Source organism: Magnolia sinica, chromosome 8, assembly GCF_029962835.1.
Source record: "Magnolia sinica isolate HGM2019 chromosome 8, MsV1, whole genome shotgun sequence".
NCBI classification, from domain to species: domain Eukaryota; kingdom Viridiplantae; phylum Streptophyta; class Magnoliopsida; order Magnoliales; family Magnoliaceae; genus Magnolia; species Magnolia sinica.
Genome location: NC_080580.1, coordinates 89267249 through 89290108, shown reverse-complemented (window position 1 = coordinate 89290108; position 22860 = coordinate 89267249). Strand labels below are relative to the sequence as shown.

General features: G+C 41.9%; 1 protein-coding gene and 1 pseudogene across 1 annotated transcript; both read left to right on the top strand.

Moving 5' to 3' along the window:
* The window catches only part of LOC131253638 (low affinity inorganic phosphate transporter 8-like), a 79908-nt pseudogene that overhangs the window by 36672 nt on the left and 20376 nt on the right, over positions 1–22860 (top strand).
* On the top strand, positions 15548–20948 carry LOC131253637 (MDIS1-interacting receptor like kinase 2-like). The gene is made up of 3 exons (XM_058254726.1): positions 15548–16981; positions 17270–19066; positions 20551–20948. The coding sequence occupies exons 1-3, from the start codon at positions 15904–15906 to the stop codon at positions 20907–20909; spliced, it is 3234 nt and encodes a 1077-aa protein (XP_058110709.1). The 5' UTR covers positions 15548–15903; the 3' UTR covers positions 20910–20948.

The following is a 22860-nucleotide window of genomic DNA, read 5'->3' as shown; positions in this document are numbered from 1 at the left end:
GGGGCTTTTGCGTTTTAGGCAGCCTCGCGCATAATTCGTGTTTCCTTGGCATCCGCGTACTTATCCGATCAAGTTATAAACTCGGCCAAAGTCATAGGTGAATTCTTATCCAGGGATGCTAGAAACGGCTTATCCCTAACACCCTGCATGATTGAATTGAGTGTTGTCTCCTCTGAATGTTTTCGAACTTGGAGCGACTCAAAATTGAAACGCTTAATGTGGTCTTTCAGTAGCTCTCCCTCATTCTGAACTATGTTGTTCAGATGCGCAGGGGGCTTCAACTTCTTCTTTCCACCAATGAAGTTGGTGAGGAACGCATCACTGAGCTCTGCAAACGAGCTAATAGACTTTAGTTTCAGCTGAAGTCGAGCTACATCGGCTAAGGTGAGGGAGAAAGCTCGGCACATCACGGCATCTGAGGCATCGTACAATTCCATGTATGTTCGAAAGCATTCGATGTGTTCAGTTGGGTCGGTTTTACCGGTGAAAGGTGTAATCTGTGGAAGACGAAACCGTTCCAGTAGCCGAGCCTACATTAATTCCTCCACAAAACTGGGATGCCTTTGTTTCGGGTCTGGTTTGATGTGCATCCCGACTCTGTTTCATGTCCGCAATCTCTTCCCGCACTTCTCTCCTAAAGTCCTAGAGGTCAGCTTTCCAGGGCCCGTCGCTTTCTGCCATTCCCTCAACCGGAGGCCGACTGCGCCTTCACCGATCTATCTCGTGTTGGAGATCAGTGGGGGCAGCACGGCAGTCGTGGAATGAGTGGGCACTGGCTTGGACAGACCGTGGGGCTGACTTCGCTGAGAGACTGATCGCAGAGCGATAGGCCGGGGGTCGATACATTGTTGCTGAACGTTCGTTGCCTGACTGAGATGGGGCTGAACTTATTGGCGATGCATCTGTTTCAATAGTTGCTTCATGACATTTATGTCGGATCTGAGTTCCTGAACCTCCCTGTCCAATTGCCCATTGCCTCGGTTCCACTGGGTATTTTTTGTTGTAGCAGAAGCTGCTGGACAAGCAACGAAATCTTGGTGGTTGTCGGGCTGATTCTGAGCTCCTTAGGCCGTGCTAGCACTCGGTGGTCCAGTAACAGTGACCTCATTCGGCTCTTCTTGGACCGTTCTCCTAGTTCTCGCCATTAGTATACATTTACAACTTCTGGATAGAGCGTAGGAAACGTCTTTTTGTACCGTTTCCCACAGATGGCGCTAAACTGTTGATGCGGATTTCTGATACGCCCCCTTCCTTCTCTTGCCTGCACAAAAAGGGTGTAAAGGGGACCCTGGCTAAAGCCTGGGAACCTCTGATGCTTAAGTCAGTGACTGGGTAAAGAAGAAGGTCTTTTTTGGGATTATTTTTTGTATACCTTTGATCTTGGAGAGTCCTCCTTTTATAGGAGTGAGAGGTCCCGGCGTGAGGGGATTCTCTTCCCGATTTCTAGGAGATTCGATTTGATTTGTTTCTCGAGATCGGAGATCTTCATACAAGATTTTCGAGACGGTATTTAGGTTTACACTGTCTCTCCCTTGCTTGGCTCGGCCTTAACCAACTCTGATAACAATTGAGTCTCGACTGGCTGCAAGGGTTGAGCTTTTTGCCTTCTGTCAGATGAAATAGAGTCGGCCTATGACTGATATCCTTTCTCAATCCGATAGCCGACACTATAACCGGCCTAATATGGGTCGATTTTATAGTCGGTCAGGTGACTTCTAGCATTCGGGTCTTAATCGACCCCTTTAGACGTTGCTACCTCGTTAGCCGAGTCAACTTTATGCGTCTTATATATTTTACCTATGGCTCTTGACTCTTTAAGTCTCGATCGGATTTCCAATTCCGCTCCATCTATTGCTCATGGTGTGCAGTCAAAAAGCAAACTCACCTACCTCAGCTCCCTTGGCTCATGTTCTACAGAGACTGTTCAAGCGAAATTGAGACTCTTCTATGTGAAGGATGGATATATGATATAAAGCTTCGTAAAATGAGTGAGAAACTTGAAAGGATGCTGGAAGTATCTCAGCTGATTATACACACACACACACACACACACACACACACACACACACACACAAAGTGGGCAGAGCCACCATCTTTGAATTAAGTAAACAGAGTGTACAGCCATTCGGGCATACCCAAGATACAAAAAGGTGAACGGGTCCTGTATATTGTATGATGAAAAAAACTACAGAATTGAAGGAGAGGGGGGCCAGGGGAACAAGAGAGGAGGGACGCAGGGGCCAGCAACAACAGGGATCAGCTGTAGAGAGGCGAAATCAGCAGCTGCAACAGATTGGAGCAGGAAGAGCCAGCAGCGCCTAGAGATTGGCATTATCATGGTCCAAAAACATACAGGTGGACAACAGAAAAATTGGAACCAGAATTAGCACTGGGCAGGGGCGCAAGGAGCAAGCTGAGAAAAAAGCGGGCGACAGGGCCAGAAAAATTGGCCTGAAAAATGGGCCAGGCAGAGGCAGATCAGTTGATCCCTTTCCTAACTTGATAGTGTCTGATGAGGCCTACCCCTGTTTTTTATAGGACCTTGGATCCTCTAATGGGCCTGGGAAGCGGACATCATTCTCGCCTGTTGTTTCCTCCTGTGGTATGGTCCATTTGAGGTTTGGATCTGCTTATTTTTGGGCTCAGTTAAAATAGATGGACTGTATGGATAAAACACATACATCATGGTAGGGCCCACATATTTGACACCAGCTAGCTGGTTGGTGTCTGGGTCACCAGCCAAACCACGTCCGTGCCCATTTCTGCAACACTTAATCAGCTACATGGAGAATTGATCATATAAACATTATGGTGGGCCCAAGGAATTGTCAATGGTGAGTGTTCCTGTTCCCACTGTTTGTGTGGTGTGGCCCGCTAGAGTTTTGGATACGTTCAATCCCCACTGTTTCCTGTGGCGTGATCTACTCGAGGTTTGGATCTCATGCCCTAAAATAAGCTGGCAAAATGGATGGACTACATGGATAAAACAAATAAATTATGGTAGAGCTGACAGAGCTTTGAGACCAGATAGCTGGCTGGTGATAGGGTCACCAACCAAAATGATCTCCATGATACGCACCATATGGGACCCATTTCACATCATCGCAGCCGGAAAATGTTTTCACCTACTGCAATTTATTCATCCTACGGTGTGCGGCCGACTGTGTTGTTTGTACCTGATCATTGGACTGGCTAGATTTTTGGCTGATCTGGTCGAGTTGGTCGTGGTGCAACTATTGCAGGGGTTGGATCTCATAATCACCGTCTGCCCTTTACAATGCTTGACTGCATCACTTTTAATTTTTTTTATTTTTTATTTTTATTTTTAAAATGATACAGGGATGCATAAAACGAGATTCTTCTCTGCTGATTTAGGGGCCTTGTGGATGCACTTCCACGGTCGGGGTTTTTGGAAAAGGGGTCCAAACCCGCTTTTTCAGATGAGTTGGCACTTCCAGCTTACTTCTTTGATGATTTTGGGGTCCATTTTCATACACTTCCACAAATTAGTGTTTTTGGACGGTTTGTTTTATAATGTCCATTTTGTCAAGCAGAAGAAGGGGATTACACAAAGTCACATCATAAATTGTTGTTTGGAACAAAACTGCGCTTGGGGCTCAAACACTCCTTGCGAGGGTGCATCCAAACGGGCCCTTGTAATCTAATAGCTCCCTAAAAAACGAGAGACATGACTCAAAAAGTAAAGGGGGACTTGACTTTTAAAGTAGAATCTGGGCCCAAACCCATCCAGTCATGTGCCCAAAAATTTCAAACTCTACCAACACCCAAATAAAAAAGATGAAAGACTTGAGACTCTAAAAGCTAGAAGGGAAGACTTGACTTGAAATGTAGAATTAGGGCTTCAACCCATCTAGTCCAGTGTCCCACTAGGAATATCGAAAAGTAGAATCAGGGCCCAAACCCAGGATTACGAGAATCACATGTGACTTTAGGCTCTATGAGGGCAGCTGTGACGTCTGCATTACTCCATTCCTTATGCCAGCAGCCCATGCTAGGAGGTGATGTTAGAATTCATGAAGATTCAGAGCCACATCACATGAAGTAGTAGGGATAGAAATGCCCACGTTGTAACTTTCCAAAGGCCAACCTTATGCTTATATGCCATCTAAAACGGCTAATAAGTTTATTCCCATGCAGATGAAGGGAAACACTCATATCAGACTGATCTGAAACTTCTGTGGTCCACAAGAAGTTTTGGATGGTGGTTGTTCAATCACCACTGCTTCTTGTGGTGTGACCCATTTGAGATTTGAATATGCCTTATTTTTTAAATGAGTTCCTAGAATGAGCAAATGCAATGGATAAATGAAGTGGATATAACACAGACATCACAGTGGGCCTCATTGAGCTTAGGATAAGAGTAGATTCCTTTAACCTCTAATTACTGGCAATCTGCACTTGATGCCGCTTTCCTGTGCCCCAACATACATGGCGCTCCCAAGGCAGAAGCTCTGCCCATCAATTTCACTGGAATCGCGTTAGGACATGAGCCCAATCATGATGAAGCAGATCCAAAATTGAAGTGGGCCACATGATAGGAAATATTCCTAAGATGAACCTGCAAAACAGATGGACGGAATGGATGTTGCACATAGATTGTGGCAGACCACATATAGCTAACACCTACTGGAACATCTTCTATGCAGGGGCACAGCCAATTCACATCCATTCATCTCCGAAGTTCAGAGCAGGCAAGAAATAAAGGAATTGAATACCACCGTTGAAAATTTCTTTAGGATATAGAAATTTCGTATTAGACTGATATTCATATTTTCCATTCATGCATGTAAGAATCGCCTTATGAACATGTTAGATGGACGGCATGGATGAAACACGTACATCATGGTTGGGCCCACAGAGCATCCACCTCTAGCCATTAGCTGGTGGCTGTCCGTTTCCACTAAAAACAAGGGGGCGTGACTCAAAATAGTTGGAGACTTGACTCTTAAGGTAGAATCTGGATCCAAACCCATCCAGTCATGGACCCAAAACTTTCAAAATCTTTGTTATTGATTCAAAACCAGGAATCATTGATTCACTCAGAATGCATGTTATTTGACTCGGTTTGAATGGTCTCTTGATTACTGATCTTGGCCCTCAATTTCATTAAGAAATAACAAAGTTGTTACTGACTAGGCCAAGTCAAACTTGGATTTCGTAGATTGGCTATCAGAACTAATTCTAAACCTTGAACACCTTAACACCTTTATGGTTTTTTTTTTTTTTTCTTTCAATGCTTTGAAATTGAATATCGAGGACTAGTAAGTTAATTTTAATATGCATGTATTGGTGGGTGACTCATTTTGTCCTCTGTTAAAACAAAATTGGGTTACTAAACAACCGTTAAATCTTGTTATTAGTTTACTAAGCTTGCATCTGAAGATTCTGAATATTTATATCACTTAGGGTTCTTATTTGTCTTACTGCACATCTATTTGGCTTTTTGTTCATAACCGAATGCAGAGAAGAATGATCCAGGAATGAATACTCCTTTCCGGAATGAATGATATGGACATCAAGTAGCAATTTCAAATCAAGTTTGAGACTACTTCGGATTTTAATATGTGTTTGGATGTACAATTGAGATGAAATGGCATACTTCATTCAACAAAGAAGAAATGATGGTATTGTAGTCACCGTCGTTAATGATCAACATGAGGAAGTAGTTCTTACCTTCATTAAACATATCTTTGATAGTAGGTCGACCTACTAGAGTTTATGAGGAATTCCAATTATTATCAGCTATCTGAAGGCTGTGATCATGTTATTTCAAGTATTGTTTCCCGTGGAGTGGTGCACTTGAATTTTTGATTTGGCCCCCATTGAGTGGTGCGCTTGAATTTTAGATTTGCCTTATTTTTGGGCCCATGCCCTAAAATAAGCTGGCAAAATAGATGGACTGCATGGATAAACCACATACATATCGTGATACGGCCTGTGATAGGGCCCACAAACTTTTGACATCAGCTAGCTGGCTGGTGTTTGGATCACCAGCCAAACCGACCCCACACTAATTCACCTGTGGGTAGAAGTTGTGCAAGTGCACGGAAACTTGTTCACATCATCACAGGATCACCAGCCAAACCGTATCCCTGCAATGCACACCACGTGGGGTCCTTGTCTGCAACACTTATTCACTAGCACATAGAAGTTACTCACCTGCATGGAAACCATGTCCCCGTGAGTATCACCGTTTGGGGCCATTTCTGCAACACTTATTCACCCACGTGGAGAAGTTATTCATGTCCACGGAAACATGTTCACATAATTACCTGTGAAAACGTTTTCACCTACTGAAAGTTACTCATCTTACTGTGTGGGGTGACTGTTATTTTTATACCATCCCACAAGCACATTTAGTGAGCCCTGCCATGATTATCAGCTTGGACCAAAAGCCAAGTCAGTTCCAACCGTGAGGTGGACTACAGGCTGAGGTTTTTTTTTTTAGTGTATTATAGTTTTCTAAGGTGGCCCACCTGATGGTTGGACCAGCTAGATTTTGGAGTCATCTAGTCATGTTAGTCGTGGTGTAAATATTGCTGGGGTTGGATCTCATAATTACCATCTCGGCCTAACAATGCTTGGCTGCACACCACTTAAAAAAATAATTTTAAAAATGATACAGGAATGCATAAAATAGATTCTTCTTTGGTGATTTAGGGCCTGTTTGGATCCACTCCCTCAATAGGGTCTTGGAAAAGGGGTTCCAAACCTGCCTTTTGGTCGAGTTGGTAGCCTGCTTTGACGATTTTGGGGTCATTTTCTTTCACTTCCTCAAATTGGCTTTTTTTGAGTTTATTGTTTTATAGCATCTATGTTTTTTCAAGCAGCAGAAGGAGATTTTGCAAAGTCACACCATCAATTGCTTTATTGATCAAAACTGCTCTCAAACACCCCCCGGGAGGGTGCATCCAAAATGGCCCTTGGAATGGGAGCAGATTAGGTGAGACCGCAGATCCACTGAGGTTGGTGACACCCCTGACTTGGGGCCCAATGTATGTGACTACATTCACGCCATTCGTCCATCCCTATTGAAAGCTCATTTCAGGGCATGATCCAAAATAAGAAGCAGATCCAAATCTCAGCTGGACCATAATACAAGATACAGTGGTAATTGACCAATAAAAACTTCCCGTGTGCCACAGAAGTTTTAGATCAAGCTGATATTTGTGTAGTCTCTTCATCCAGATCTTTACGACCTTATCAACAGGTTGATGGAAAATAAACATTCCAGTGGGCCCCATGAAATTTTTAGTGGTGGGGATTCAATCACTACTGTTTCATGTGGTATGATCTACATAAGATCTGAATCTAGTACATTTTAAAACTGATGTAGTGAAATGAGCTTTCAAAACGGTTGGATGGTGTGGATTTAAGGCACATACATCACTATGAGCCCCACAGTCAGGGGTCTCACTCACCTTGGTGGACCCGGGTCTCACCTAATCCGCTCCCCTTTGGAATCCAGTAGCTCCCTAAAATAAGGGGGACGTGATTCAAAAGTCAGGGCAGACGAGAATCACATGTATACAAGTCCAAATCCATCCTGTCCAACCCAAAAAAAAAAAAAAAAGACTTTCCCTTCAAAAGGAAACCTGACTTGAAAAGTATACAAGTCCAAATACATCCTGTCCAACCCATATGGCACTCCTTGGAATATCGTTGATGCATCACGAGAACCACATGTATGTGACTTTAAGCTCTACGAGGGCAGTTGTAACGTCTGTGTTACTCCATTCTTTGTGCCAGCCCATGTTAGGAGGTGATGTTAAAAATCAAGAAGATTCAGTAACTAAAGTGAGCCGTTGAGATTTGAATATGCCTTATTCAAATCTCAAAAGATAAAACACAAACATCACAGGTGGACCTCATAGAGCGTAGGATAAGAGTAGATTTACTAACTTCTTATTACAGGCAATTCGCATTTGATGCCACTTTCCTGTGCCCTAGCATACAAGGAGTCCGGTAGGCAGAAGCTTCATTCATCAATTTCCCTGGATCACCTTAGGAGATGAGCCCGATCATGAGGCAGATCCAAAACTCAAGTGAATCACACAATACGAAATAGTCCTAACATGAACCCGCAAAACTGATGCACGGAAACGGATGTCGCACATAGATCAGAAAATGAGAATGCTTCGTTAGATCGTTAATCCTCTGTGCAAGTGCACATAGTAATAACCCAAACGGTTAAAATAATGTTAGAAACTGTGAATAGCCCATATACTTAAAATGGCTCTAAATAAATTATTCCATCCATCATATCAATGTCTAAAATATGTCCATGGTTATGAACTAGGTCAGTCTAGATCGTGTGCGTGCATGTGTTCTACCGAGAGGAAAGGACCTGCATCCAATGAACAAATGCAAATCATACAGAGGTGAGATAGGTCCAATGGATCTGATTTCAGCTATTACTCTCCATCTAAGTTAAGGTCCACAAATTGGGGTGGTCTAGATCGTGCGCCTGCCTGTCTAAGTTAGGGTCCACAAATTGGACCATGCCACAAGAAACAGTTGTGATTGGATACCCACCATTAAAAACTTTTTGGGGCCAATGTAATGTTTATTTGCCACCCAATCTGTTTATAAGGTCACAAAGATCTGGATGGAGGGATCTCACGCACAGATATCAGCTTGATCCAAAGCATTTGTAGCCCACATTAAGTTTTAAATGGTCAATCACTACTGTTTCTTTTGGTGTGATCTTCTTGAGATTTAGATCTACTTAATTTTTAGGATCATGCCTTAAAATGAGCTTTCAAAATGGATGGATGGCATGGATGTAAAGCACATACATCAAGGTGGGCCCTAAGTGAGGGATCCACTAAAGCCGTGCACCCCAAAACTAACTGGTATCATACAAGCGTTAAGGACACAGTTTCGAACCGAGTCGAACTTTTTCGAGTAGAGTCAAGTGAGCTAACCGAGCTAACTCTGCTCGTGTACAGCCCTAAGGACACTAGAGCTCTGTGGGGCCTACTGTGTTGCCCGTAACATCCACTCCATAGATCAGGTGTGTCTCTACATGTCAAGCCTTGGGTGAAATGTCCATGACATCTACTTCAACCAACCCATTGAAATAAGGTGGTTCAGCAATACAGGTGGGCCCAATTGAAAATCAATGGTGGGTGAGGGTCTCCACTGTTCCATATACTTTGGTATACCTGAGTTTTGGACCCTTGGGGATCTGATGGACGGGTTGGATTTGATATATGTACATCACATGGGTCTCGCATCCACCCAGTACCACGGTAGCTCACCTCTTTTATAAAAGAACAGTAATGGTGGCAAGATTTTAAAACAGTTCCCTATTTATTAGTAACAAAAGTGAATTGAATGGGTCACATACACACCATGTTTGCTCCACACAAAGCTATGGTTGGTATCCAATCCATTATTCCTAGGGGTGGCCAGCCTGAGTTTTGGATTTGGATGATTTCTTTTACCTCACAGCCTAGACTCAATGATAGAACCTGATGGATGAAGTCGATTTTACGTATAGAACTGGTGGACCCCACTGCTCTTGGGTGTTTAATGCATTGTGTAGAACTGGTGTTGAGGGTCCCATGTAATCAGAAGCTGTAGGACCATGTAAAACCGGACTTGGAGGGATCCTATCTAAACCAAAGCTTTGTAGGACCCTATAAAACCGGTATTGTAGAGAGCCCATGCCTACAACTGCGGGTACATGGAGCCCGTGTAAGAAAAAAGTTGTGGGTCCACTGTGTTATGCGTGCGACATCCACTCTGTCTAGCAGTTTGGCTAGCTCATCTTAGGACGTGAGAGCTCATAAAAGAGGCCGATCCAAGACACAAGTGGGCCACCCACAGGAAATAGTGGTGTTTAAATGCCTACCATTGAAACTTTCCTAGGGTCAATGAAGTTCTGGATCAAGCTAATACTAGGCTCTCAGCTGTATAGCTTATCTTGTGAATAAAATTTCTTTTTGCCGTAAAAAAAAAAAGGTCTAATATTTGTGTTTTCTGTTCATCACCTTTGGAAGTATTGGATGCCATATAAACATCACGGTGGGCCCAAGGAAGTGTCCATGATGTGTATTTCGGGCCCACTACTGTTTTGCGTAGTGTGGTGATGGAGTTTTGGATTTTGCCACATTAATTTTTCCGCTCATGGCTTAACTTGAGCTGGCGAACCCACTTGATTGGATCAACCCCATTTTGCAGGTCCCTCATGAGTTGATTAGGTGCAATTGATGCACCCGGGGTTCGGATGGGTGAGGTGTTGGTGGATTTTGGACCGTTAACACTCATAAAAGACATGGACACGCTGTTTGGCTGGTGACCCAAACACCAGCCAGATAGCTGGTGTCAAAGCTCTATGGGCCCCACCACGATGTAGCTGTCTGTCCATTTTGTTAGCTTATATATTTTAGGTCATGAGCCCAAAAACAAGGTTGATCCAAACCTTAAGTGGATCACATGAAAGGAAACAGTAGGGATTGAAAGCTTATTTTGAAAACTTATTAGTGGGGATTGAATGCATGGTGTTGAAAACTTATCAGGGCCCACAAAAGTTTTGAATCAAGATGATATTTGTGATTTTCTTTCATCCATGTTTTTTGACCTTGTGAACAGGTTGGATGATAAATAAATATCACTGTGGGCCCCAAGAATGTTTCAAGGGTGGACACTAGTCTCCCTACAGTTTCCTGTGATGTGGTCAAATTGAGGTTTGGATCTTGCTATTTTTGAGTTCATGCCCTAAAATAAGCCAGCAAAATAGATAGACTGCAGGGATAAGACACATCCATCATGGTAGGGCCCACAGAGCTTTGACACCAGCTAGCTGGTTGGTGTTGGGTCACCAGCCAAACCTGTCCCCCTTATACACAATGTGGGGCCATTTCTGTAACACTTCCTGTGTGTAGAAGTTATTCGCATTGAACGGGAAACTTTTTTACATCATCATTTGGTCACCATACAAATCCCATCCTTGTGATACACACCATGTGGGGCCCATTTCTACAACACTTGCTCATGTGCAGGGAAACTTGTTCGCATCATGGTACTGGAAAACATTTTCAACTACTGAAAGTTATTCATCTGACCGTGTGGGGCCGACTGTGTTGTTTGTGTGCCTTCCCACAAGCGCATCTGGTGAGCCCCGGAGTGATGATCAGCTTAACCCAAAAGTTAGGTCGGTTCCTATCATCAGGTGGGCTACAGGTTCCAAGGTTTTTTGTGGTGTATTATAGTTTTCTAAGGTTGCCCACCTGATGGTTGTACCAGCTAGATTCTTGGGTCATCTAGCTGAGATGATAGTGGTACAAGTATTGCGGGGCTTGGATCCCAAAATCGCCGTCTAGGCCTAACAATACTTAACTGCACACCACTTTAAAAAGAAGAAAAAAAAATGATTGAGGGATTCATAAAATAGATTCTTCTTTGCTGATTTAGGGCCCATTTGGATGCACTTACATTAAAAGGAATGCACCACGGGGCCTAGAAATGAGGGAACGTGACTCAAAAGCAGGGAGAGACTACTCTAAAGGTAGAATCACTTGATTATAAAAATGTAAACTTTTGGCCCAAAGTTACCTTGGAAATCTCATAGCACCCTATATACGTGTGTGTGTACAGTGGGTTGCAAAGACTTTCATGGCAAAGATGGACCAAAGAAAGCCCGATCGAAGGCAAAAACGATTTGGACCGTCCACATGATTTTGGTTCATACATTTGCCATTGGCCCGAGGGGAGTCCTTACTCTGAGACCAATTGACGCAGGGATGAACATGATGAGGTCAATCGCCATCTTCCTCAAGGATAACTACTCCGAATCCACGAAGCTTCTTCGGACTCCTCACGGAGACTTCTTGAATCCACGGGGAAAGAGAGTAAGAAAATATAAATAAATTCTAATAAATTCATAAATTGATTGATTGATGAAATAAACGAGTTCAAAACCCTTTAAAGAGGGATACTAAGCAATGTGAGATATTTCAGAATCAAACTACAATTAAAACTCTTAGAATTCACGATTTTTTATAAACAATAGATTTTCTATTTATAGTACGTGCTCTATGTGGCTGAACCACATTATTCTCCTAATGTTTCTAAACACTTTTCATGTTGGAGACAACTCCTAAAGCCAAATGAATGAAGAGTTATAATCAAACTAAAACTTACTAAAAATAGTAAAAACGGAAATAAATATAGAATTCGACCGTCGATGTGATGGAATCTCACAAATTCGGCATGGAAAAACTGGCACATCCGGGTTGGTTGGCTAAAGTAGCTCGTCCTACCCGAAAATCATATTTAGTAAGTCGAGTAACTCATTCTTGTTTGCGAGATATGCTTGTTTTAAGGTTCTGACGGTCTTGATGACTTTTGCTTTCTATTGGGCTTTTTTTGGTCCATCTTGGACATGAAAGTGTTCGCGACCCACTCTACATCACATATGGACATCAAGTTGCAGTTTCAAATCAAGTTTGTGACGACTTTGGATTTTAGTTTGTGTTTGGATGTACAATTGAGATGAAATGGCACACTTCATTCAACAAAGAAGAAATGATCCTATTCTAATTAATGAGGAAGTAGCTCTTACTTTCGTTAAACACATCGTGATAGTAGGTCAACCTACTACAGTTTATGAGGAATTCTAATTATTATAAGCTGTCTTGAGGCTGTGATCATGTAATTCCCGTCGAGTGGTGCACTTGAATTTTGGATTTGCTTCATTTTTGGGCCTATGCCCTAAAGTAAGCTGGCAAAATGAATGGACTGCATGGATAAAACACATACACCATGATAGGGCCCCGCAAACTTTTGACATCAGCTAGCTGGCTGGTGTTTGGGTCACCAGTCAAACCGACCCCACACTAATTCACCTGTGGATAGAAGCTGTGCAAGTGCACGGAAACTTGTTCGCATCATCACAGGATCACCAGCCAAACTGTATCCCTGTGATACACACAATGTGGGGTCCATGTCTGCAACACTTATTGACTAGCACATAGAAGTTATTCAGGTGCACGGAAACTTGTTCACATCACCGTGGGGTCAACCAGTCATTCCACGTCCCCATGATACACATGGTTTGGGGCCCATTTCTGCGACACTTATTCACCCATGCAGAAAAGTTATTCATGTCCACGGAAACTTGTTCACATCGTTGCCGTTGAAAACATTTTCACCTACTGAAAGTTACTCATCTTACCGTGTGGGGCTGACTGTGTTATTTGTATACCATCCCACGTGCACATTTAGTGAGCCCCACCATGGTGATCAGCTTGGCCCGAAAGCCAAGTCAGTTCCAATCGTCAGGTGGACTACTGGTTGAGGTTTTTTGTGGTGTATTATAGTTTTCTAAGGTGGCCCACCGGATGGTTGGACCAGCTACATTTTTGGGTCATCTAGTCAAGTTGGTCGTTGTAAAAGACTTTCCCTTTAAAAGGAGGGAAGACTTGACTTGAAAAGTAGAATCGGGGCCCAAATCCATCCAATTAAGGTCCCGCTATTCTGAATCTTGATGCTCCTTGTAAGAGAATAGGAGACAAGTCCAAAACCATCCAGTCCCACCCAAATCACACTCCTTGGAATATCGTTGATGCGAATCGCCTCTAACCCAGGGTTATGAGAATCACATGTATGTGACTTTAAGCTCTATGAGGGCAGTTATAACGTCTGTGTTACTCCATTCTTTGTGCCAGCCCATGCTAGGAGGTAATGTTAAAAATCAAGAAGATTCAGAAACTAATTGAGCCATTAAGATTTGAATATGCCTTATTTTTGAAATGACGTCCAAAAAATGGACAACGCAATGGATAAAACACAAACATCAATTTCACCATATCACCTTTGGAGATGAACCCAATTACGAATCAGATCCGAAACTTGAATGGGTCACACAATAGGAAATAGTCCTGACATGATCACACATAGATCAGAAAACAAGAATGCTCTGTTAGATGTTAATCCTCTGTGCAAGTGCACAGTCATAATCCAATGGTGAGTGTTTCCATCCCCACTGTTTTGTGGCGCATTAGAGTTTTGGATGCATTCAATACCCACGGTTTCCTGTGGTGTGGCCCACTTCAGGTTTGAATCTGCTTCATTTTTAGGCTTATGCCCTAAAATAAGCCCGCAAAAATGATGGACTGCCTAGGCAAAAAGCTTGTTCACATCATTGCTCACATCATTGCCCGTGGAAAACGTTTTCACTTACTGAAAGTTTTTCATCTTACCGTGTGGGACCGACTGCAATTGGATGTTTTTTTTTTTGGTGTAATATAGTTTTATAAGATGGTCTACCTGATGGTTGGATGAGCTGGATTGGATTTTTGGGTGATCTGGTCAAGTTGTTGCGTGCAACTATTGCAGGGGTTGGATCTCATAATCACTGTCTGGGCTTTACAATACTTGACTGCATCACTTTTTAAAAAAATGATACAGGGATGCATAAAACAGATTCTTCTCTGGTGATTTAGGGCCCGTTTGGATGCACTTCCACGATAGGGGTTTTTGGAAAAGGTGGTCCAAACCTGCTTTTTCGGATGAGTTGGCTCTTGGCAGCCTACTTCTTTGATGATTTTGAGGTCCATTTTCACAGATTAGGTTTTTTTTTTTTTTTTTTTCAGTTTGTTTTATAGTGTCTATTTTGTCAAGCAGAAGAAGGGGATTTTGCAAAGTCACATCATCAATTGCTGTTTAGAACAAAACTGCTCTTAGGGCTCAAACACCCCCTTGGAGGGTGCATCCAAACAGGCCCTTGGAATCTAATAGCTCTCTGAAAAGGTGGGGACGTGACTCAAAAGTAGGAGGATACTTGACTCTTAAAGTAGAATCTGGGCCCAAACCCAACCAGTCATGGGCCCAAAACTCTCAAAATCTGTCAGCACCCAACTAAGAGAGACAAAGACGTGCCTCGATAGGTAGAATTAGGGCTCAAACCTATCCAGTCCAGGGTTCCACTAGGAATCTTGAAAAGTAGAATCACGGCCCAAACCCATCCATCAGAGCAATGGCCACTCCCAGAAATCTCACAGCACCCAAAAAAAAAAAAACAAAACAAAACAAAAGAAAGAAAGAGACTATTTCATACGCAGTCCAAAACCATCCAGTCCCTCCCTAATCGCACGGCTCCCCTCTAACCCAGGGTTACGAGAATCACATGTGACTTTAAGCTCTATGAGGGCAGCTGTGTCGTCAGTTTTACTCCATTCCTTGTGCCAGCCTATCCTACCATGTGATGTTAAAATTGATGAAGACTCAGAGCCACACCACATGAAATAGTAGGAATAGAAATGCCCACGTTGAAACTTTCCAAAGACCCACCTTATGTTTATATGCCATCTAAAACGGCTAATAAGTTGATTCCCATGCAGATGAAGGGAAACACTAATATCAGACTGATCCGAAACTTCTGTGGCCCACAAGAAGTTTTCAATGGTGGTTGTTCAATCACCACTGCTTCTTGTGGTGTGGCCCATTTCTTGTGACGTGGCCCACTTGCATTTTGGATCTTAAAAAAGGATGGACAGAGTGAATATAAGAAAAACATCACAAGTTCACCCATTCAGTTAAAGTAGGTCGCTTCCCCAGCGTAGCACTGGCATTCCCCACTCTGTTTTACTGATAGAAACCATATATCAGCGTTAGGAAGATATGTGACATCAGCACTGATGTGAAAATAGAAAATCAGAAAACCAGAATGCTCTGTTAGACATTAATTCTCTGTGCAAGTGCACAGTCGTCATCCAAACCATTTAAATAATGTATACAACAAGTCAATACTTTTTTTTTTTCCTAGTCATAAAAATAAGATGGGCAGCGCAATCAAAGCCATTTGTATCAACCTTTTCCTATAAATACCCATATCCATCATAAGTTTGTAACAGACCATAAGCAACAACAGCCATGGCCATACATAAATCTCTCTCCCTCGCTTTTCTCCTCTTTTTCCTACCCTTTCTTTCTTCTTCCCATGCAACAATATCATCTGCAACAGCAGGACTGCCAGAAGCAGAGGCTCTCCTGAAATGGAAAGCCAGCCTCTCACCAGCACAAGCTCTCCACTCATGGTCACTTCCTGCTACTAATGCCAGCACCAACACCCTATCTCCATGCAAATGGACTGGGATTTCATGTAACAGCCTTGGAAGTGTAACAGAGATAAACCTACCGAGTGCAGGCTTGCAAGGTAAGCTCGACAACTTGAGCTTCCCCTCATTTCCAAACCTCATTCATCTCAATCTCAGTGGCAACACTCTCATTGGAACCATCCCAGCTCATATCGGCACTCTTTACAAACTCATGTCCCTCGATCTGTCTGCAAATAAAATAAATGGATCAATACCTGTGGAAATAGGGAATCTTGTGAATTTGAATGAGCTACACTTGTCCAATAACCATCTAGATGGTTCCATCCCTTCCACTTTAGGGAACTTGTCAAAGCTTTCCATCTTGCGCCTGCACCAAAATCGAATCTCTGGCTCCATTCCACCACAGATGGGGAATCTACAAGATCTTGTTAAGTTGACTGTGTATCAAAATAATCTGACGGGTCTGATCCCTCCAGCTTTAGGTAATTTGAGAAACCTTACATTATTGTCCCTCTACAGCAATCAAATTTCTGGTTCAATTCCTCCACAATTTGGGAATTTGATGAATCTCAAAATTCTTGATCTGTCCAATAACAGTCTAACAGGTTCTATCCCTTCCACTTTAGGGAAGTTGACAAAGCTGACAGTCCTCTACCTCTTTCAAAATCAAATTTCTGGTTCTATTCCTCCAGAACTTGGGAATTTAATGAGTCTCAATAAGCTAACATTGAGGCAAAACAATCTGACTGGTCTGATCCCTCCTGCTTTGGGTAATTTGAGAAACCTTACATTGTTGTTCCTCTACAGCAATCAAATTTCTGGTTCAATTCCTCCACAATTTGGGAATTTAAAGAATCTTGAAAATCTTGATCTGTCCAATAACAGTCTAACAGGTTCTATCCCTGCCACTTTAGGGAACTTGACAAAGCTGACAGTCTTCTCCCTCTTTCAAAATCAAATTTCTGGTTCTATTCCTCCAGAACTTGGGAATTTAATGAATCTCAACGATCTTGATCTGTCCATGAACATTCTAACAGGTTCTATCCCTTCCACTTTAGGGAAGTTGACAAAGCTGACAGTCCTCTCCCTCTTTCAAAATCAAATTTCTGGTTCTATTCCTCCAGAACTTGGGAATTTAATGAATCTCAACGAACTTGATCTGTCCCATAACCTTTTAACAGGTTATATCCCTTCTACTTTAGGAAACTTGACCAAGCTTACTAGGTTGTCCTTTGCTGACTGTCAATTATCTGGTTCCTTGCCTCAAGAAATGACAAATATGACAAATCTTTCTAAACTCTACTTGGATGGCAACAGCCTCTCTGGCTATTTACCTCAGTTATGCCAGGGCGGATCTCTTCAATTCTTCACTGCTGTTGGCAACCATTTCACTGGTGAGATCCCAAAAAGCATCAGAAATTGCACTAGCTTAATAAGAGTGCGACTTAATGGAAACCGACTTGCTGCAAACGTATCGGAAGCCTTTGGTGTATACCCGCATCTCTCATTCATGGATGTCAGCAACAACATGTTGTTTGGTGAACTCTCAACAAATTGGGGAGAATGCCGAAATTTGACAAAACTACAATTATCCGGGAACATGATCACCGGTAGAATTCCTCCTGAGATAGGGCAGTTGATGCAGCTACGTGTGCTTGGTCTTTCTTCAAACCAGCTGGTAGGCAAGATTCCAAAGGAATTTGGGAGGCTGACTTCTTTGTTCAACTTAACTTTAAATGAAAACCAGCTTTCTGGTCAGATACCCCAAGAGATTGGAAAACTATCCAATTTGGAGGTTCTCGACTTGTCAATGAATCACCTAAGCGGTCCAATACCACCTCAATTAGGTGATTGCTTCAAACTCCAATATCTGAAATTGAGCAAAAATGTTTTAAATGGAAGCATTCCTTTTCAGATCGGTAACCTAGTATACCTACAGGGCTTACTAGATCTAAGTCATAACTCCCTCAATGGACAAATATCACCACAACTCACAAAATTGATTCGGCTAGAAAAGTTAAACCTTTCCCACAACATGCTGTCAGGCTCCATTCCACCTTCTTTTGAAGGGATGTTCAGCTTGCAATCCATTGATTTTTCATACAATGCTTTGGAAGGTCCTCTTCCCAACAGCAAAAGCTTTCAGAAGGCTCCTGCAGAGGCATTCATATATAATAAGGGCTTATGTGGCGAAGTGCAAGGTTTGCGACCTTGCAATGCCTCTTCAATCAATCATGGTGATGCGATGAAAGGTCACAGAGTTGTGATCCTCATTATTCTTCCTATCTCAGTGGCCTTGTTTCTTTTATTTGTAATCATTGGCATTTCTTCCATTTATTACCAAAGAAGAAGAAATATAAAGAAAGGGGTTCTTGAGAGGAGCAATGGAAATCCATTTTCAATATGGAATTATGATGGGATTGCTATGTTCGAGGACATTGTGGAGGTGACAGAGGGTTTTGATGACAAATATTGCATTGGAATTGGAGGGTATGGAAAAGTTTACAAAGCAAATCTACCGCTGGGTCAGGTAGTAGCTGTGAAGAAACTTCACTCACTCGAAAGAGGGGATCAATCTGATCAAAGAAGTTTTAGAAATGAGATACAAGTATTAACCAAAATCCAACATCGCAACATAGTGAAGCTTTATGGCTTTTGCTGCCATGCTCGATGCTCGTTTCTCATCTATGAGTACATGGAAAGGGGAAGCTTGGCAAGTATCCTAAGCAATGATGAAGGAGCTGCACAATTGGACTGGACTCTAAGGGTGAAGATTGTTAAAGGTGTGGCCCATGCTTTATCTTACATGCACCATGATTGCACCCTGCCAATTGTCCATCGAGACCTATCAAGCAACAACGTTCTGCTGAATTCAGAACTTGAGGCTAGTGTTTCTGATTTTGGCACTGCACGATTGCTGATACCTGATTCGTCCAATTGGAATACGCTTGCAGGCACTTATGGATACATCGCTCCAGGTTAGTCACTAATATATTCTCAACACTGAATAGTTTTATCATAAATTAGTCTTTATTTTTCTTAACATTTTCTATTTTTTGTTGAAATTATTTACTATAAAATTTGTGCATTAGTTACCACGCACACTATTGTCAAATGGGGCAATCTAAGGCAACTGGATTATGAGAAAATTCATATTTGAAAATCTTAAGAAACTTTCACCACATTTTATTAGCTATTAAATTTATGGCATTGACCATTTTTAACTGTACATTTGTTGGCCACCAATTTGTTGGATAGATTCCTTCCATATGTGTCATTTCTAGGATCTTCTCTATCTACAACATGGGTGATCATGTTTGCAGATGGTATGGATTGATTTACATGCATACGAAGTTCAGATAGATGAGTTACAGGTAGTTAATAAATGATTGAAAAAGCTCATGTCTTCTAGCCCATGCTAGTAAATCTGAAAATGATGCATCAGGGAATGTGGGATCATGAAATACTCTACCAAGAGATCCCAGAGCATGAGCTTGAGCTTTCCCTACTGTATAAGGGTTCCACAGCTCTAAGATCCAGACTGTCCATGTGATGTCTCACACAATGAATGCCCCACACAACAAAAGAAGTTGATTGAAAAATCCTAGCCATTGAATCTATGGTCTTTCTCTGTTGAATGTGCACAATTACCTTTATTTCTTTCTTAATCATTTATCTGTTGCCACTAAAATGGTTAGAATTTCCAATTAGAGGATTGCCAATGCATGAGCCATCCAAATTGGGACCCACCATGTCAATGGTTTGGATCTTAGAACTATGGACCTCACTAGTACAGTCTTAAAACCTTAGATATTCTTAAGCACGTTTTTGGGTTGTTTCCTTTACTTCCTCTAGAGAGAGAGAGAGAGAGAGAGAGAGAGAGAGAGAGATTCGGCTTATAGGTCCAGAATATTGATACTAGTTTGTTGGTCCACAATATTGATACAAGTAATTATGTTAAATACGACATTACCTATACACGCCATTAAAATCTCTAGTTCACACATGCCAACTTCTCACGCGTCTAGGAAATCTGAAGCATACATTAAAAAAGGCCCAACCATCCAGATGACCCGACAATGATTAAGCTTGTCCTGTTATCGGGAAGGCCACCACCACATCAAAACAATGGACAATTTTGAGAAAAAAATAATAATTAATAAAAGGCCAAAAATATGCATTCAATGTATGTATGTGGCATGCCTAATGAGTGGACGATCCTGACTTCCTAGCCAGATCATCAGAAAGTTTGGCCCATGTTATGTTCCTCCCAGATGTACCAAACACCTTACTTGGCACATGCTCAGTTTGTAGAGATGCCTTGGTATTAGCAAGCACCAAAGCCTAGAAGATATGAAACCTAGATTAAGAAGCCAGGTTGGTTTGATATATGGATAAGAGTTTATCTATTAATGATTAGCAAAGACTAAAGAATCTGATTGAACAATCTTCTATCATGCAGAGCTTGCATATACAATGAGGGTGACTGAGAAATGTGACGTCTATAGCTTCGGTGTTGTGGCACTGGAAGTGATGATGGGAAGGCATCCCGGGGAACTCATCTCCACTTTGTCATCACCAAATAGAGAAGATACACTGCTAAAGGATATGTTGGACCAACGTCTCTCCGATCCGATGGCAGAGGTTGCACAGGAAGTCATATTTGCAGTGTCCATGGCCCTTGCATGCATTCGGCCGGATCCAAACTTTCGGCCAACCATGCACCACGTGGCTCAGAAGCTATCTGTTGGTGGGCCTTCCTTCTCTCTAAAGCCATTCCATGCACTTACATTTCATCAACTGATGGATCTCAAGGTATAATTGGGTGTATGAAAATTAGTGAGGTCGTGGCTGTGTAGTGGCAAGAACATTATTGTTGTGTGTCTATTGTATGAATATATATTTCTAGGATTAGTAATAAAAATCCAAATGTAATAAAAGTGGGTTGAAAGAATAAAGATGTTTTCTTGTTTGGTGGTTATCTTCTAACTGAAGGTTTTTATGCCCAAGAATTTAATTACCCTATAGGGATTGAAATCCTTTTCTATGATACTAGTTGTGCACTAATGTATCATCAAAAGTAGAAGAATGGGTTCATTTATCTGTGAAAGTAGGCATAGACAGTGGCTTCTTTAAATAGAAGAGAAAAGAAGAAAAAGAACTTAAGTTGGCCTTGTTGCAGCTTGCAACCATCTTCTTTCTCCTTGTTTGGAAGTCCTCCGATACTATTCTAGATTGCTTGTTGGTTGATTTCTATTAGTTCAAATAGGTTGAAATATTGTTTGATAGGTCGACAGCTGAGATCGACAGGTCAAAAATTATAGAATTTTTGATTTAAATCTCTGGATAGTTTTTAGTCGTCTCGACTTATAGACTAGACAACTTGATGACAGGTCGATTGACAGTGAAAATTTACATATTTTTCAAAGTTTATTTCCTTATTTGATTGTAATTCTTTGATTACATTTCTAAGATTTGTTTAGGATTATTTAGAGGATGTTAAACTCTTTTTTTATATCATTCATTCAATTAACAAACTTCTTAAGATTTTTCTTATTTTCTCTCATATATGGATTCGAGAAACCTCTTGTGGATTCAAGAGTGCCTTGTGGATTCAAGTTATTTATCGATTGAGGAAGATGGTGATTGACCTTATCACGTCCTTCCCTGTATCATGTTGGATACCTTAACATAACTTATACGCTTAAGCAAAAAAAGATTGCTTTTCTATTAGAGTGGAGTGCGATTGAAGGTGTTCGCAATAATCCTCAACAGAAACCCATAGTTAAAGGGAAGACCTCCACTGTTGTGATCCAATAAAAATCCAGATGTCTTCCATTTAATGTCAAAAACAGAATTTTAGCTGCAACTTTTGCTAAAGAATCTCCTGACGGTTTTGAGAACTCTGGATTCCTTTCTGCCAGAGATTTTCCCTTTGAAACTTCCAGTGACGCTGCAGCTGTGGATTTTTGAAAATTTTCCAAATCTTTTGCTGCAGCTGTGGGTTTTTGAAAATTGTCCGAATCTTTTGCTGCAACTTCAATGGAGGAATCTCCCATCAATTTTGACAATACTAGATTACTCTTTGCCAGAGATTTTCCCTTTGAAATGGCGGCATCTGTGTCCCCAACATTGTTTATTCTCTCCAGCAACTCTGAAGCAGTAGATTGTCCGAAAGAATCTGCCTTTGACGTTGAAAACCCTAGATCCTCCTTCGCAGGAGATTTTCCCTTCGAAACAGTGGCATCAGCATCACCGATATTGTCAATTCCCTGCAGCAGCTCTGCATCCATGGATTTTTCAGAAGAATTCACCTTCGATTTTGAAAACCTTAGATCCTTCTCAGCAGCAGGAGATTTTTCTTCCGAGGCATGGGATCTCTTCGTGCTCCTCTCTACAAACCCTAGATTCGCACCATCCCTTTGACAAACTACTCCGACAACACCCGGAGGATCATTGACAACATCTGCTGCATTATCTCCACTAACGATCCTCAGGGGTGGGGAAGAATATCCCTTTCACTCCGGAGACCCTAAATCTGGAGATTTTCCGATAAAAAATCGAGACTTGATCCTCTCAAAGAACCATAGATCCTTCTCCACCAAGGATTTTCCCTTCGAATCGATCCTCGAAAGCCCTACATCAAGAGGGAGAGAGATCAAGAGGGAGGGTCAGGAATAGGGAGTGGGAGAAAGGGAGAGATCTTGCAAGAGGGCTGGGAGGGTTAGGATTGGGGTTGGAATTAGGCACGTGTTGGTTCTAGAAAGGTATA

Coding starts and splice junctions, on each gene's coding strand:
- LOC131253637 (XM_058254726.1), top strand. CDS start 15,904: ATGGCCATACATAAATCTCTCTCCCTCGCTTTTCTCCTCTTTTTCCTA. Junction 16,982..17,269: donor GTCCAATAACAGTCTAACAG/GTTCTATCCCTG, acceptor ACCTTTTAACAG/GTTATATCCCTTCTACTTTA. Junction 19,067..20,550: donor TTATGGATACATCGCTCCAG/GTTAGTCACTAA, acceptor TCTATCATGCAG/AGCTTGCATATACAATGAGG.